Genomic DNA, 16,942 nt, shown 5'->3' on the forward strand with positions numbered 1-16,942 from the left:
CAAAGATAATACCAAACTCCCTTTTTCAATGTGTTAAATTTTGTGCGTGTGTGTTTCAAAAATGATCAACTTCTCATCTGAATTAGGGAGAGGCAGCCTGCAAACAAGACAATGAGGATTGATGAGATAGAAAACTCGTTTGAGGTTGCAAGGAAGGATGAAAAAGCTGTGTGGGAAGAAGCTGGAGTGTCCCACATTGGCACAGTTGCGGAAGGGAAGTTGATCCCACTTCTTGTCTCCAGAACCCCTCTGTGCTCTGGCCGGCCCTCGGCAGAGACCCCTGACCCTGAGTCTAAGGAACGCTCACATGCAAGGGAGATGGGAGGAGCTGAAAGAAACGTCCTGTGAAGGTGCCCGCACACCTCAGTTCTCAGCCCTGCAGCCTAGGCTGTTGTCCATGCGTCCCATGTGCTCCTGAGCCAGCTTTGAGTAAACAGTAGGAGAGCCAGTTATGTGCACTTCATCGCTGAGAACGGATGTTGCGCTCATCATAGGAAGGTTGAATGCTCAGGAGCCTGAGAGGGTTTCACTTCTCCTGCTATCTGATAAAATCGTCTGTAAGCAGGAGAGACCACAGAAAAAAATATGACCAAGATACCAGCCCTTGTATTGTATCAGTCAGCACCGGCTGCTTCTCCCTTACAAGCCAACAGGGAGTCAACTGTGGTGGGGCTGCTGATGTCCTGACGCTCCCCCTCTTCAACACTCCAGGGTCCTTGAAGATGGGCGTCCGTGCGGGGACATGGCAGGAAAACCAGTACATTTCTTTCTACATTTTCTGCTGGACTTAATGTTTGTCAGCACTGTACTAAGGTCTGACTGCATTTTAACTCGCTGAACGCTCACACCAAGCCAGTGAGGTAGGGGCCCACAGATGGGGACATCAAGTTAGAGGGACTTTAAGTCGCTTATCTAAGGTACCACAGCTGGAAAGCAGCACAGCCTGTATTCAAACCCAGAAGGTACATCTCCAAGGCCCAGGACTCGACTTCGCTGCCTTTTGTCTAGATGCATGATGTTTGTTGAATGAATAAATTATCATCATTTGCAGCCTTGTAGCGATAAATACCTTCTTCTTGTTACCTTAGCCCTATCTAAGAATAACCCTCCCACACACACTTGTTAATTTTTTTCTATAATTCACACAGCTAAAACCCAGATGATACCATGACCAGGGTGTGACTGGTTAGAGGAGTGACTCCAGCATCGTTCCTTCCTCATTTGACCTTTTTGCGTATGTGTGGTAAAATATGCATAACTTAAAATTTACCATTTTAACCATTCTTAGGTGTATAGTTCAGTGACGTTAGTACATTCACATTGTTGTGCAACCATCACCACCATCCATCTTCAGAACTTTATCTTCCCAAAGTGACACTCTGTCCCCGTTAAACAACAACACCGCCCTCCCCCAGCCCCGGGCAGCCACCATTCTACTTTGTCTATGATTAAGTGGAATCGTGTACTATTTGTCCTTTTTTGTGATTTCACTTAGCATAATGTTTTCAAGGTTCACCCATATTGTAGCCTGTGTCAGAATTTCCTTCCTTTTTAAGGACGAATAATCTTCCATTGTAAATATATGCCACATTTGGTTTATCTGTTCATCTGTTGATGGGCGTTTGGGTTGTTTCTACCTTTGGCTATCGTGAATGATGCTCTTTGAACAAATATCTGTCGGAGTCTACTGTCAATTCTTTTGAGTATGTACCCAGAAGTGGAATTGCTGGATTATGTGGTAACTCTATTTTTAATTTTTTGAGGAACCACCAAACTGTTTTCCTCATTTGATCTTGACCATCAGTAATTGTGTGTATAAGAGCAGGGTATAGCTAACGTACTCCTTAAGAGTCTCTTAACGTTGTCATTGAGATTTATCAGTAAAACATTATATAGAGAGGAATAAATAGGTAGGTTTGTTTTGTTTTTCAGTTTTCCTTTACTGATTGCTGTAGTAAATGTGATATTATTGCATTTGCCTGGAGGAGCACTTTCTGGTTAAAAGGCTGAAGCCAAGTATGCCTAGATGGGAGGTGAGTCACTTTACTGGGTTCAGTTCTCAGGGCATCTGGTGTAAAAGGAATTCTTGGAGCTCACGCGAAGCCATGCAAAGCTCAGTAAAAGTTTCAGCAAGGCAGGAAGATTGAAAGGAAGAGAGGAAAGCTTCCTCCCTCTGCAGAGCTTTACAAAGAAATTCAGGCCCGCTTTTAAATCCTCAGCCCTTTAATATCAGCCCCCAGGGACTCGTGTTCTGTGTTCTTCCTGGCGGAAGTTTCTTATGGACTCCCGTCTCAGGCATGCCACAGCGTGGTTGGAATTGTGAAAATAAATCATGCCAACTGGGCTCCACAGTGTCCTAATCTCATCTGTCTTCATTTAGGACTGACTAGCTGTGAGAAAGCCACCATCCCTTTGTCTTTAGAAGCCATCACCGGGAGGGCTTCCTTGTTTGAGGATGAAATATTAAATCGAAGAGGTTCTTTAAAAAACCTTTGGAAACTGTGTGCCTGGGCAGGATTATCTACTCTGGGCACGTTCCACTGGGTTCTCTGGCGTGGTGTCCCAGTCTTGAACTTCTTGGGTAGAGTTTGCCAAAAGGATATACCATCTGCTCCCTGTGGCAGTAGGCAAAGGGTATCAGGGTAGCTGCTTGGGGCTTGGGAGGGGCCTGGAAGTCCAGCTTGCTGTCTTCTGGCCTCCACTTTCCTCAATACCCGGTGTATCCATTTCAAGGCTTGCTGAGGCTCTCTGGGAGGAGTTGGCTTGCTTCTTCTCCATGGTAACCTCCTCTGGAGGCATTTACGTTGGAAGTTGCTCCACTCTGCAAAATCACTTCCAATCCTTCCTTCCCCAGGCCATGTTCACCTACTGGGATTCAGAGTTTGAGAGATCTCCTAAATCCGTGGGATATGAGCTTGCATTTTTACCTCGTGTTCTCGTTATTTGGGGTTCTTCTGCGAGAGAAGAAGAGGACAGAAATACTACTTTTCCATCATCTTGAAATGAGAACTTGTTCTCCCTCCCCTCTCGGTCTCTTTTTGTTCTTGGAAGAAGAGGTGACATCTGCCATTGAATAAGAAGTGGAAGAGAGATGAGTCATAAGATGAAAACATCTGGGTAGAGTTGCTGTTGCTGTTTGCTTGCTGTGTTCATAAAGCTGCAGCAAGAACACTGTTCTGACCCCAAACCGGGCCCCATGCGAGGCACCTTTATTATATTATCTGTCGTCCTTGTGATAACCCTCTAAAGCAAATATTGTTATTCATATTTTGTCTATGAGGAGTCTGAAGTTCAGCAAGTTTAAGAAATGAGTCCAAGGTCACACCCTGAGCTCTTTAAATGACAGAGCCAGAATTATAAACCAGACTTGCCTGACCTCAAAGCCATTGCTCCATCCACTACACATTGCTTGGCACCAACTCTAAAATACTCTAAAAAATGCAGTTCCATCTCATTCTTTAAAAAAATCTGATATATCTGCTGCCTGTCTAGGGAGGTCTGCAAAGGAAACCCCAAGTAAATCTTAGGAAAATTTACTGTTGCCTTGGAGCAAGTATTGAAATATTTCTTGCCTACTAACTCCCTTGACCTTTCCAGGTTCTTTCTAGGCCTCTAATTCTGTAGGCAGATTTTTTTTTTAAATTATTTTCTAGAACCTGATAACTAACAGTCAGCAGTCAGTTGGATGATAGTATCTCTATCTTTGTTTTCCTGATGTAGTTTTCCCTTCCAAAAGCTCTCGCACACACTTGGTTGGTGGGATATATTTCTGGCTGTACTATTTTTATTTATGATTTTTTTGTGTGTTAATACTCAGGGGCACCCAAGGGAAACCTCCACAGACTTTCCTGATTGCCAGATGTCGCCCTTTCTATGTAACAACCATCTAATCACCACTTCCCTTTGCCAAGAAATGAGAAAAGCATTTCCATTTGGAAAACCAAGCTATGACATGTGAAGCGTATTAAGGACTGCCTCCTCTGAATCCACATGAGCTTTCCCCATCTTAGTTTGTTTTTCTTCAAGATAAAAACCACACAGCCGTGTTTGTAGTGAGGTCTAACGAGTGTCCGTGCTGGCATAACAAGGCAATTTCACTTGGGTTGTCTCAGCTTCATTATACGTAAATTATGGTGTAAGTAATCTTTCAAAAGGTATGATGTGTGCAGCCAGTGTTTATTTTTTTAATACTTTGGAATATTTCATTGTTTATTTTAAATGGTGATTTATGATTGGGTGTTTAACATGCAAAATAATGCTTTATCTGCAGGAACTCTGGGGAAGAGGGGCGGGGGGTGGGGGTTACCGTGGATCTCCTTCCCTGGAGCAGAGAGCTGATGTTAGTTATGCAATTAAGAAAAAACAGTCAAGGGGAATTTCATTCTTAGCTGAGCAGGAATTTAAATAAAGCATGCCCATCCCAAAGTTCAGCTCTTCTGACGGAGCTCCGTAGCCTTTTGAAAGCATATCAAATCACCATGTTATCATTTTAATTTCATAGAAAGGTAAATGACAGGTTGCTTTTGGCTCCACTTTGTGGACAATTCTGAGCTCTTGAAATGTTCACAAAAGTCAGAATGCCAAGTTTAACGTCTTGGATGTGGAAAGAAAGATTGTAAAGGTTGCATCCATTTCGTGAACTTTAAAATGCCATCGAACATCTCAGAGGCTATACCTTAGCTGCACCATTTAAATAGAAACAGACAAATAGAACCATATGTTTAAATGTGGTGTTACCCTTGAGACATGAGTATCAAAAACACATGTTTTTCCTCCTCCATCCAACTTTCTCATGAATCAGTCAGTTTCAGATCATCTAGTGCACAGGTCTTTTTCTAATAGTTTTCTGTAGGACAGCTTCAAGTAATACAGTAAGTAATACCCGTAAAATTTTAATGAATACTCTATTAAGCCAGTTTTCTTTTTGGTTGTTAGGAACTTGGACTTTCTTAAACCGTAGAAAACTAGGCACAGTTTGTTTCATTGAATCTAAAGGTAGATCCTCTACTCTGTTAGAAGTAATAATAATCATAAAATTATACCCCACGGGCTTCTCTTAGCATGTAAAATTATAATGCCGTTGGAGATGTTGGGAAATTAATGGGAAAACTTTGGATGTTGCCACGCATCATTCGTATCGGTAAATTACATATATATGTATATCTACTCATATACATCCTTCTAATATAAAATACGCTGAAGAAAGATTCAAAATGATCTATGTTGAGTAGACAAGTACAGGTAGGCAAATGTGCTCTCTGCAGGGGGGAGACCCTTAGCTATTTCATTCAAGTCTGTTTCGGGAGCATCCCGAATGCCACTGTTTTTTATAATGGAAGCCCACTTACTGTGATTTTGAAGTAAGATTATCTATCACAGCTGGACTGCACATGAGAGATGTTGCAGGGAGGCATCAGGTGGTGGTGGTGTACCTGATTGGTACCTGATTGTATCTCAGAATGTTCTCTTACCAGATGTGATGTTTATAAGTTGTATACATTTTTAGGAAATTTCATATAAAACTTATAAATGATGGATTTAATAAAATTTTTATAAATTGCAAAAGCCTTAGGAAGAAGTTGCTGGAGTTTCTGCTGTGGGTAGTAATCTACTTAGCAGACCAGTTCACAGAAATTGATTTGACCTATAATATAGTTAGATTATACTAATTTGCAGATGTAGACAATAACGCTGTTAAATTATTTTTTACTATATGATGGAAAAAATACATTCAAGGGTATCAAATTCTTCTTAAACAGACAGAAACCCTTTTTTAACCTGGTTGAAGGTTCTGACCTTGTTGAAGGTGGGAACTTGCTTTAGGACACAAATAATGGCTGATTTCTCAAGTCAGTGGTTTGTGCCCCTGTATCCACTATAACATACAAATGCTGTGTTCACACAGGTGGTGTGATAGGCTGCAGGTGATGTGCAATTCCGAGCTGGTGCACCGTATTTGACTAGTCCCTTTCTCTTCCACGTAGAATGCATATCCAAATGCAAATGTGAGTGATATTGCACCGGGAATAACTTTGAATCTGATTTCTCTTATGGTTATAAGGAAATAGTTTTTTTAAATGATAGCTTAACCACTGTAGTCAACTCACTAGAAATACCTTGGGGTATATTCTTGAGGTTTGCAGATTCACTGGACCCTGGTTAATTCCTGGCTTCTGAGTTAACATATGCTGATGTGGGCAGTGGTAAAGGGAAGCTTATAAGGAAACAGCTAGGAGAGAAGGGAAGGGGAAAGTAATGGAGGCTGGAGAGATGGAGAGTAAAGGGAATGTTTGCTCCAGTGGAAATGTCACTGTGGTACTCTTTCCCACACAATGGAGAAACTTTGTAACCATTTAGGTCCATTTACCCTCTGCTGTCTTTTATTCTACAGTTGTTATACTTATTGCGTCTACACACATTATGAACCCTACTTACCATTTATAATGCTCTTCATTCCTTCCTAAAGATTCAAGTTTCCCTGTGGTATACCCTTTTAGCCTGAAGAACTCCGTTGAGTGTTTCTTGTGCAGGTCTGCCAGCGATGAATTCTTTTATCTGAAATATCTTTATTCACCTTCAGTCCTAAAACATATTTTCACTGGATATAGGATTCTGGGTTGACAGCATTGTTTGTTTTCTTAGAGTTTAAAAGATGTCATATCATTGTTTCTGGTTATTGTAGTTTTTGATGAGAAGCCCGTGGTCATTCAAATCATCCTTTCCTTGTATATAATGTGTAATTTTCTGTCTGCTTTTGAGATTTCCTCTTTGGTTTTCGGCAGTGTGACTATGATGTCTCTAGACTTTTTTTTGTATGTGTGTGTATTTAACCTGTTTGGAGTGTGCTGTAATTTATATCTGTTACTAAATTTGGGATGTTTCAACCATTTTTGTGAATATTTTTTTCTGCTCCATTCTCTCTCCTCTCCTTCTGGAACTCCAGACACCATACGGTAGACCTCCTGAAACCATCTCACTAGTCCCTGAGGTGTGGTTCTTTTTTTAAATCATTTTTTTCTCTCTTCTTTAAGTTGGATAATTTCTATGCATGTGTCTTCAAATTCACTCCACATCATACAACTCCATTCTGCAGTTAAACCCATCAGCAAGATGGTTTTTTTTTAAATTTCAGATATATTTTCCAGTTCTTGAATTTTCATTTTGTTCTTTCTGTAGTTTCTATTTCTCTGCTGAATTTTCCTACTTTTTCATTCATTACAAGTGTTATTTTCCTTTATCTCATTGAACATAGTTGTGATAGCTGCTCTAAAGTTTTTCTCCAATAATTCCAAAGGTTTTCTTGGAATTGACACCATCGACAGTCTTCCCCTTGAGAATGGCTCATATTTGTACATGTTAGATTGTGGAGATGCTGGATTCTGTTATGTTCATCCAAAGAGTGTCGATATTTTTCTTTTAGCAGGCAGTTAACTTGTGGTCTTTGGCCCGTGGTAGGTGGCAGCTGAAGTCCTCATTCTCTAGCTGGGCTGCTGCGGGTCCATCCTCACACACGTGGTACAGGGCTTACCAGAACTTGGGCAGGGTTTATTCAGGGTTTGGGTCTCTCCTTCTTGAGCGCTGTCCTTTTCAGGATGCCTTCTTAACTTCTCAGGTCTCTGGTTGCCAAGGTTTTGTCCTCCGTTTGATCAAGCCAAAAAATACCCAGATTTTCCCTGAGTTTTAGCTTCCCACCCCACATGCACCTGTGCTCTGAGCTCAGGCTAAAGCCCTGAAAAGCAGCAGACTTACCCTGTGTTGGTCCCTTGTTCAAAATTTCATCTCTCCTCCTAATCGGCCTGCTTTTATTCACTCTCCAGAACCTTCAGGCAGTCGTTGGCTTCTATTTGGTCCAGAGTTTATGTTGGTTAGGAGCTCGGAACTCCATACCAGACATAATCTTTCCAGTGGAGATTTGCATTTTGAACTCATGGCACCATTTCTCTACCTCAGGCAGAGATGTTAGTCTTGGGTATTTATGTTAGGAATTGCCTGTTGGCTGTTTCTTAAATTCAGATAATTTAGGTACCCTTTAGTACCTTATGTGTTACAAGTATTTAAAAAAAAAAAAGGCACTTGAATGGAGTCAGAATGCTTGGGTTCCAGCCCCAAGCTTGATAATAGTTTTGTTGTTAGTGCCCTCGAGTCAATTCTGACTGCTGACAACCCTGTGCGCAGCAGAGCGGAACCCTGCCTGATCTTTTCGCGCATCCTTTCATCTTCTGGTGCTGAATCAGACAATGCTTTGCTGCTATTCACAGGGTTTTCATGGCCAATTTTATTTTTCAGAAGTGGTGGCCAGGTCCTTCTTTCTGTTGATGATAATTAGCTGCCTAATTATCATTATATTGTAATTAGAAACCATTATGTTATAATTATCCAATTATTATTATACTTAGCTAATTGTTATCATAATTAGCAAGTCAGGTGAATGCTTGGCCTGTAGGATGAGGGGCCCGGCCAGCCTCAAAGGTCCTTTTCCTGCTTATATCCCATAGGCCTCTAATTATCTCAGTATTTTGAAGTCTCCAAGTTAATTGGCTTTGTAGGATTCAAAGGATTAATTTCATGTAAAATGTGGTGAAAAGGATATCCTGCTATTGGAAGATGGTATGGTCATGTGGTATTGATAATATTTTTCCTTTTTATCTCAGATTCCTTTAAAAATACTCCATCCCCACTTTCCCTTATGCCCCAGTTTTTCCTGGGCACAAGTTATTTCATTCAAAACCAATAACAGAAAAGAACTATATTTTCAATCTAACCTATCACATTCAAAATGTGCTTTTGTTTGTTTGTCTCTTAGGAAAAAGTGCTGCAAGGGGTATAAATTTGTTCTTGGACAGTGCATCCCAGAAGGTAGGTATTATAAAAGATGATGTCTTCTCACCTTATTCATGACTAATCATGAGGTGTCTATAGAGTTCAGATGTATGTGGAGTGTATGTGTGTTACCTGTGTGTGTGTGTGATTTCTATTTTTTGGCAGTAAGTTCTTCTAATGCCAGTTTGGTTACATGTAGCGTACTGTATCTAAATCATTACACATCATGTACACATGCATTGAGGAATTCTCATATTTCAGTTTTTATACTGGAGAGGCTATAATGTCCTGATCAGTGTTTCACACACGGTTAGAACACAACCGTCCTCCTGACCACTCCACCTGCTTTTCATGAGCTAACTCGAAACCCCTTCATATGATCATCAGCAAACACCACGCTCAGCCCAGCACTGAGGAGACACAGCCGTGTGAGACGTGGACCTGGCCCTCGGGGCGCACCCTCGAGCTGGTGACATGGGATGTGGATAGCCTGGAATCAGAGAGCCCTGGGTTTTAATCATGCCTCAACCTTGCCTTAGTCCGTTTGGGCTGCTATAACAAAAATGCCATAGACTGGGTGGCTTAAACACAAACATCTCTCCCTCACAGTTCTAGAGGCTGGGAAGTCCAAAACCAAGGCATCCGAAGATTCAGTGTCCGGTGAGATCTTCTTGGTTCACAGACAACCATCTTCTTGCTGTGTCCTCACAATGCAGAAGGGGTGAGGGAGCTCGCTGGGGCCTCTTTTATAAGGGCACTAATTTTATTTATGAGGGCTTCTCCTTCATCTCCTAATCATCTCCCAAGGGCCCCACCTCTTAACACCATCACATTGGGGGTTAGGATTTCAACATATGAATTTCAGGAGGACACAAACATTCAGTCCATAACATACATCCCACTAGCTATGACCTTGGGCAAGTTACTTCCTAAAGCTTAGTTTTTGCAGGAAAGTATTAATACTTGACTCAAATTGTCGTTCTCAGAATATTACCACATGTAAAGTACTTGGAACAGAGGCTGGCTCTTATTAAGTGCTTGATAAATGGTGGCTGTTGTTATTAATAGTAACTGCAATATGTGCAATAGAGGCACTCAGTGCAGCAAGTGTTCCAGGAGACGCATAGCACAGAGGACCAGGGCAGTCAGAGGTCTCAAGAAGGAGCTAGATTGTCAAAGAAGGCTCCCCAGGACTTAGACAAGTAGAAGGAAGAGAGCTGCAAAGGATTCCAGGCAGAGCACACAGAAGACACTAGGAACTATTTGAAGAGCATGAGGTTGGTCCGCCCAGGGCTGGGGAGAGGTGGGTGGGGAATATGAGAGAGTTTTCTTCGCTGTTGCCCAAGAAGCTAGATCTCTACAAAGGACCTGGAGCCCAGCCAAGCTAATTCATGCTGCATTATCTCATCGAGAGCAATTGCTTTATCAGTTAGAAATACATGAATCCCTCTTGTGCATTGCTTTCTTTGGTGGAAGGATGGAAGAGTTCATTAAGCCAGAGCTGACCTTTGGGAAAGCTGCTCTAGGAAGGTTGGTTAGGAAATCGCTTCATATATGATGGTTTATGTGGCCTTGGGTCTCTCCAAGACTGACTTTCTCTCAACCAGCCAATTTCATCGGTTAGAGCTTGGCGGAGAAAACCACAAAGGTCAAAAAATTGCATTCTTTTATAAGCTGGCTTTTCTCAGTTCTTTATATTTCAGATGTGTCCTTCATATTTCAATTTGGCAGATACTGAAAGAAAATTGAGGCCAATCAATTTAAGATCCCAGCTAAGGACCTTGCTCAACCTAGTTAAAAACACATCATGTGGATGCCACATGCCTAAAATTTCTTTAAATGTTAGGCATTGTGGTTTCAAACATCCAGCCTAAAATCAGTCTCCTTCACCCCACGGTGAGCCTGGAGTACCTGTGGTTAAGGTGCCCGAGACCCGAGTATTTCCAGGAAGGGTGTCAAGTGCTGAAAGTTACTTTGCCATAACTAACTCTCTACTCGATTGCTTTTCACCAGAACACTTTTTCAAGTTGATTTGTTTTAATCTGTGGAAATAAGTCAGAGTGTGAGTGTGTGTTTTTTACTAAAGATATCTTTAGTCGTAAAGGTTTCTGTTACCCAAAAATGCAAAGCATAAATGTAGGATTTCAGAAAAAGTGGTGTATTAGTCAGGATTCTCCAGAGAGATTTATTTTAAGGAATTGGCTCAAGAGATCATGGAGGCAGGCAAGTCCAAAATCTGCAGGGTAGGCTAACAGGCTGGAGACCCAGGGAAGAGCCACAGTTTGAGTCTGAAGGCCATCTACTGGCAGAATTCTCTCTTTATCAGGCGAGGTCTGTCTTTTTTCTATTAAGGCCTTCAGCTGATTAGATGAGGCCCACCCACGTTATGGGGAGTAATCTGCTTTATGTTACTCAAAGTCCACTGATTTAAATGTTAACCTCATCTAAAAAATATCTTCACAGAAACACTTAGAAAAATGGTTGGCCAAATATTTGGGTACTATGCCCTAGCCAAGTTGACACATAAAATTAACCATCACAGATAGTACAAAAAGACTAGAATTTCTAAAAAAGAATTCTAACTGAGTAGAAGCTACAGTTTAAAAGAAGGTTGTTGCCTTATATTTGTTGCTCTATGTCAAAGGTCAGCAACCTGTGGCCTTTGGGCCCAATCTGGCCCACCGCCTGTTTTTGTAAATAAAGTTTTATTGGAACACAGCCATACCCATTCACTTAAATATTGTCTATGGCTGCTTTTGCCCCACAGCAGCAGAGTTGCAACAAAAGCCTGCAAAGCCAAAAATATTCTCTGGCCCCTTTATAGAATAAGTTTGAAACTCCCTGCTGTAAGTGTTATCTTGATTGGCCGGGCAAGAGGGTAAGCTGATTTGTTGTAGTTCACTGATTATTGAGTACACACTGTAAGAAGAGAGCAGTGCTGGTTACTCCAGGGAACACAGTTCCTGCCAGATACCAACCAATTATGAGAACACTAGTGATAAAAGAAGCATGCCAGATACCAACCAATTATGAGAACACTAGTGATAAAAGAAGCAGAAGAGCAGGAAAAGCTTTTATTACGTGTCAGTTGTTGTACTTAATGCATCTTCCAATTTAATCTTCGTAAAAGCACCATGAAGTCCATGTTACTATTATCTCTATTTTATAGGCAAGGAAAGTGAGGCTTAAAGACCCCAAAGTCACAGGGATAGTGGCAGAGTTGGGAGGCTTGGCTCCAGAACCTGTACTGTCCACCAAAATGCTTCATGCCTGCAAGAGTAGAGCCTGGCACAGAAGTGGCATTCAATAAACATGGCAGAGCCCTGAGCAGGAGAAGTATAGAGTCCCATGGGGTTGACAGGATGGGGAAACCAAACTGTTGAGGAGTCCAAGGAAGGCTTCTGGAAGGAGTGCCGTTTGCATTGGGACCTGAGAAAGTAGATAGGGTATCAATGGTTATAAAGTGTTGAGCGTAAGAGTGGGGGAGCTGGGTGGACATTACAAGAAGTAAAAACAGAATAAACAGAAGCCATGGATGTGATAAGGGGTGACAGGAAAGATAAGAAGCCATGGATGTGATAAGGGGTGACAGGAAAGATAAGCCATGGGTGTGATAAGGGGTGGCAGGAAAGAGAGTATAGTCTTACTGAAGTATAAGGAACTCACAGATGAATCTTGAAGTTGGAAGTGTAGTCTCAAGGGATATAATGCCAGACCTCAAATGCAAGAGTGAGCCATTTACATTTAATGTTGATTAGTATAGAGTTTGAAGGTTTTTTGGGCAAGGTGGTGACTTTCACAGAGCTGTGCTTTGGGAATATTGTTAGCCAGCCTGACAGGGTTGTGTCAAATGGACTTAAGTGGGGAGAGTCTGGGGATAAAGATGCTCTTTACAAGGGAGGTTCTGAAGGTCTGAGCTAGAATGGTGCAAGGGAATAGGACAGATAGAAAACGGACAGACTGTAGAGATGATTCTGCGTGACAGAAAGCCCGTAGGCTCTGGAAAACAAGCATCAAAAATGGAAGGAAAAAAGAAATTTATTAACCTTGTTACCTCCAGAAACCCCACTAAGTGAAAAAAAGGGAGGAGGATTCACAAAGACGTAAACCCACAAGGACAAAAAAAAAAAAAAAGAGGAAGGAGGGGATAACAGCAACAAATTTTGGAATCTGGAGAACAGATAGAGAGCTTGTAAGCAACTTAGCAAAATGGGAAAGGTGAATCCTTGACCAGCATGAGGGAAAACGAAGGAGCAGCCCAATTTATACCAAAACGAACAACAATGAGAAAAACTAAAAGTCTCCAGAAATAGATGTTCTAGAAGTAAGGGTGAAAGTGATGTCAAAAACAGAAGGATTGACTGAAAGTCTGTTTATGAAGAAGTCCGACTCTGCCATCTGGTCCTCCACTCCACGTGGACAGAATGTTGCCCCTTCCACAGCCGAGCAGACGACCAGAGATGAATTGTTCTGAGGGCACCCGGAGGCTCTTGGGGCTGACAGGTGCCAGTCAGAGATGAAGGTAGGGATCCAACGCTGAAAATGGAGGGATTTAGTAAAGAATGATACATTAAATGTTGAAACACTGAGCTGCCTTCTTCACTTGCGTTCCAGGATGCTTTTACTTTCAGGCAAGGATTTGGAAATGTCTCCTCTGGCCGTTCTAGACAACCCAGGAAAAAGTCCTAAAGAAACTGACGCTGGAATGCAGCAGCCAAATCACTTAAATGAAGCCCAGGCTTTATCGAGTCTGCTGCATTCAAAGAGCTTCTATTTGGCTGTTTTTAGTCCTTCATGAATCAGTTAGAGCAGACATCCAACAGGAAAAAGGTCACTAGACATTAGGGGGAAACCTACAATAAGAAACATACAGAAAAAAAGAGTCTTAGAGAAAACACAAACCACACAGAGAGAAGAAAACTTCGAAATAACTACCGTTTATACCTCAGCGAGCTATAAAGATGACATAGCATCCATGAAATAAGAACATGGTGTTATTAAAAAGGAACATGCAAAGGAGAAATAAAGAACCCTTGGAATTAAAAACGTAAAATGAAAACAGTAAAAGGTTGGAAGATCAGAGCGAGGAAATCTCCCAAGAACTAGAGCAAAAGATCAAAGAAATGAAAAACAGTAAAAACGAAAAAAAGATGAGAATATTAGAGGGTGGTCCAGGGGATGCCACATCCTGGTCATTGAGGGCCCACACAAAATGGAGAACAGAGGAGACAGGAAATCATTAAAGGTGGAATTCCAGAAAATTCTCCAGAATTGAAGGGTATGAACTTCTAGATAAAAAGGGCCCACCAAAGATTGAACTGGTCCCACATGAAGACATCATTGTGAAATTTTAGTGTACCAGAAACAAAAAGGAAGTACATTTTTCAAAGAGAAAAAAGGGAAATTCATACAAAGGATGAAATTAGAATCTAATAAGACTTACCTGTAGCAACACCTTCCCTTTCCTCTCCTCCCCCACCCCCTTGCACCTCATCAACCCTCCTCTTCTTTCCCCTCCCCCCCTTCTCTCTCTCACCTGATAAGCCAGCAGCTGAAAAGGCAGAGAGGTGATCTCCAGAGGTCCAGTCACAAAGTAGCTCATGGAAGGGGGAGTTCAAATCTAAGAGAAAAAGCTCAATATTTTGCACCCAAAAATAGACACGATAATTATTTTAATTCCAGGGAAAACAAAAGGCGCTTCAGGAAAGAATAGGCAATTAGAGCATGTTCCCAGGCTCAGCAAAGAATAGCTTTCATATTGTCATTATGGTGCAAATACTCAAAATTTGTCAAACCAAGATTTCAATATAACTATATTGGCAAGAGGGAGGCATTAGGAAGTGTGGGTGTGGTTGGGGGGAACAATGAAAAAGCTGAATGCATCCCTTCCATGGCTGGAAATCAATGGAGAGAACTTAAAACAAAAAGAAGCAGCAACGCAAGCTGGCTCTTTAGAGATGCAGAAGGAAATAATAAGAGAATCAGCTAAAGGAGTTGGAGGTGGTACCTAAGGGAACAGGAGTGGTGGAGGAGATCAGAGGCTGCTGCTTTTCAAGACAAGCCTCGTAGGGCACCACAGTCAACACAAGGACTTCTGATGGCCGCTCTGCCCTTGTCCTCCTCTCCCTGGCAGTTGCTGAATGGTGGCTACAGCTGGCCGAGCAGGGCAGCCCACAGCCCATCATGGCTGAGCCCTTGCTCTTGAGTAAAAAGAGCCCAGAACATTGGTTCCCTGGAGGTGATGCTTAGTTAAAGAAAACACATTTGACAAGGGACACCCACAGGCAAAGCAGGCCTGGAATCACAGCTGTGGGGAGGGGTATCAGCAAGGGCAGCCTTCCAGGTCATCATGTGAATGGCATGATCTTTGTCACACTGACTCTGCCCGCATCGGGGGCTGACAGCCCACCCCTTCCACCTTCATATGTGGCAGAGCAAAGCCAGGCTTACTCCGTGTCTAAGGACAGTTTATCTGTCAGCACCTGGGGAAGATAGTGTGGTGATGAATGAGATGCTGGATCTAGTCTGGAAGTAAATGTTCAGCCTGAGCTCCTGACTTATAGCCAAGGTCCCTTCAGAGGCTCGTTAAATATCAGCTTGTTCATAGGGCCTGAGATGCCCTAACTCTTTATGAGGAATAGAGCATCCACCCTAATTTGCACAAGCTGAGAGCTGGAATAAGATCTCTAGCCATTTGACCTTACCCAGCACCTTCTCAGCATGCAGAATCAACCCCCCCGGATGCACGCCTACAACACACACGCACACATACACATATATCAGCTCTCTAATAACTCATGTGCATCTCTGTTCCAAGGCCTTTCTCACAATCCTCCGAGGCTGCCTGACTTCTAGCCCTGCTCTCACGTTACGGTGCCAGCACCCTCAGCAGGGCTGGCTGTTGTTCAGTGTTGAGCTGGAAGGAATTCCCTGTCTCTCCAGCAGTTGATGAGAAAGAGGAATCAGGCCCCCAGGTAATGCTGCAGAGTCTGGCCATCCAAAGCATCTTTGCTCTCTGTGTGAGTAACAAAAACCAAAGGATGGTGACCAGGGGAAAATCCCAAGTAATGTTTGCTTCTAACCACTGCAGTGCTAGGCATTCTTACCCATTAAAGAACTCTTAGAGGACGCCCGATGGCCTGAAGAGTTCATGCTCCTCTAACTATAGCTGTTCACTCTTCACACGTGCCCTTAGCAGAGTGCAGCCCAGAAAGTCTGTTCCAGACCAGGGCTGGAGACCCTGCCTCCGTCTGGAAAGGGCTGTAATTGACAGGAGCTCACACTTTTCTTTTTCAGATTATGATGTGTGCGCCGAGGCTCCCTGTGAACAGCAGTGCACAGACAACTTCGGCCGAGTGCTGTGTACTTGCTACCCAGGATACCGTTATGACCGGGAGCGACACCGGAAGCGGGAGAAACCGTACTGCCTGGGTGTGTGGGCGTTGCACATTATTTTCTAGCTCCTGGGGATACACCTCAGTTTCTTTGATCTTTGCTTTCAGTTGCTTTGATCTTTGATTCTTCCCTTATGTCCTGACGCTTGTTAGATGGAGTTGCATTGGCATTATCCTAGGGGTTGCTGCCTTTCGCAGTGATTATTGGAACAAACTATAACCAAGGAATTTTTCAGGGACTTAGCACCAGTCTGATCCTGATCGGCAGTGAGATATAGGAGCAGAAGAAGGGGAAGGTTACTAAAGGAAAACGAGAATAATGTAAAATGGAAGATAAGTGGGCAGAAATGTAAAAATGCAATAAAGAGTGAAACAAGAGTCAGCATTCTCTCCAAAGACGACCAGGAAGAGAGACAGGGAAAGAGGAAGTGTGCATATGGCAGACAGGCTGGAAGTGAGGCAGAAGGAGCTGAGGCGGCCGCCTGGGCTGCAGCTGAGCAAAGCCAGCACCATTCATCACCACCAGCTTGCTCCCTTCCCCTCCAGACTCTGAGGGTGAGTCTAGAAAGCTGCGTTTACACAAATGTCTCTGTCGAGTCACAGGCACAGTCAAGTTTGAGCATCAGCTGGAGGACGAACTGAGGAGATTGGCGCATGGACCCAAGTGGATAGCAAACAAGTTGTGATGAGCAGCCCCCTCTGCTGCCCCAGCAGCGATCCTAGAGACA

General features: G+C 42.7%; 1 protein-coding gene across 2 annotated transcripts in view; it reads left to right on the forward strand.

Moving 5' to 3' along the window:
* The window catches only part of CCBE1 (collagen and calcium binding EGF domains 1), a 247,532-nt gene that overhangs the window by 198,696 nt on the left and 31,894 nt on the right, over window positions 1-16,942 (forward strand). Inside the window, exons 3-4 of one of the 2 annotated variants that reach the window (XM_046672020.1) lie at window positions 8,804-8,856; window positions 16,117-16,251. In XM_046672020.1, coding sequence (XP_046527976.1) covers window positions 8,804-8,856; window positions 16,117-16,251 — 188 coding nt within the window. The remainder of the gene's footprint in view (window positions 1-8,803; window positions 8,857-16,116; window positions 16,252-16,942) is intronic. The other variant, XM_046672021.1, reaches the window with a different exon arrangement.

This window comes from Equus quagga, chromosome 9, assembly GCF_021613505.1.
Source record: "Equus quagga isolate Etosha38 chromosome 9, UCLA_HA_Equagga_1.0, whole genome shotgun sequence".
NCBI classification, from domain to species: Eukaryota; Metazoa; Chordata; class Mammalia; order Perissodactyla; family Equidae; genus Equus; species Equus quagga.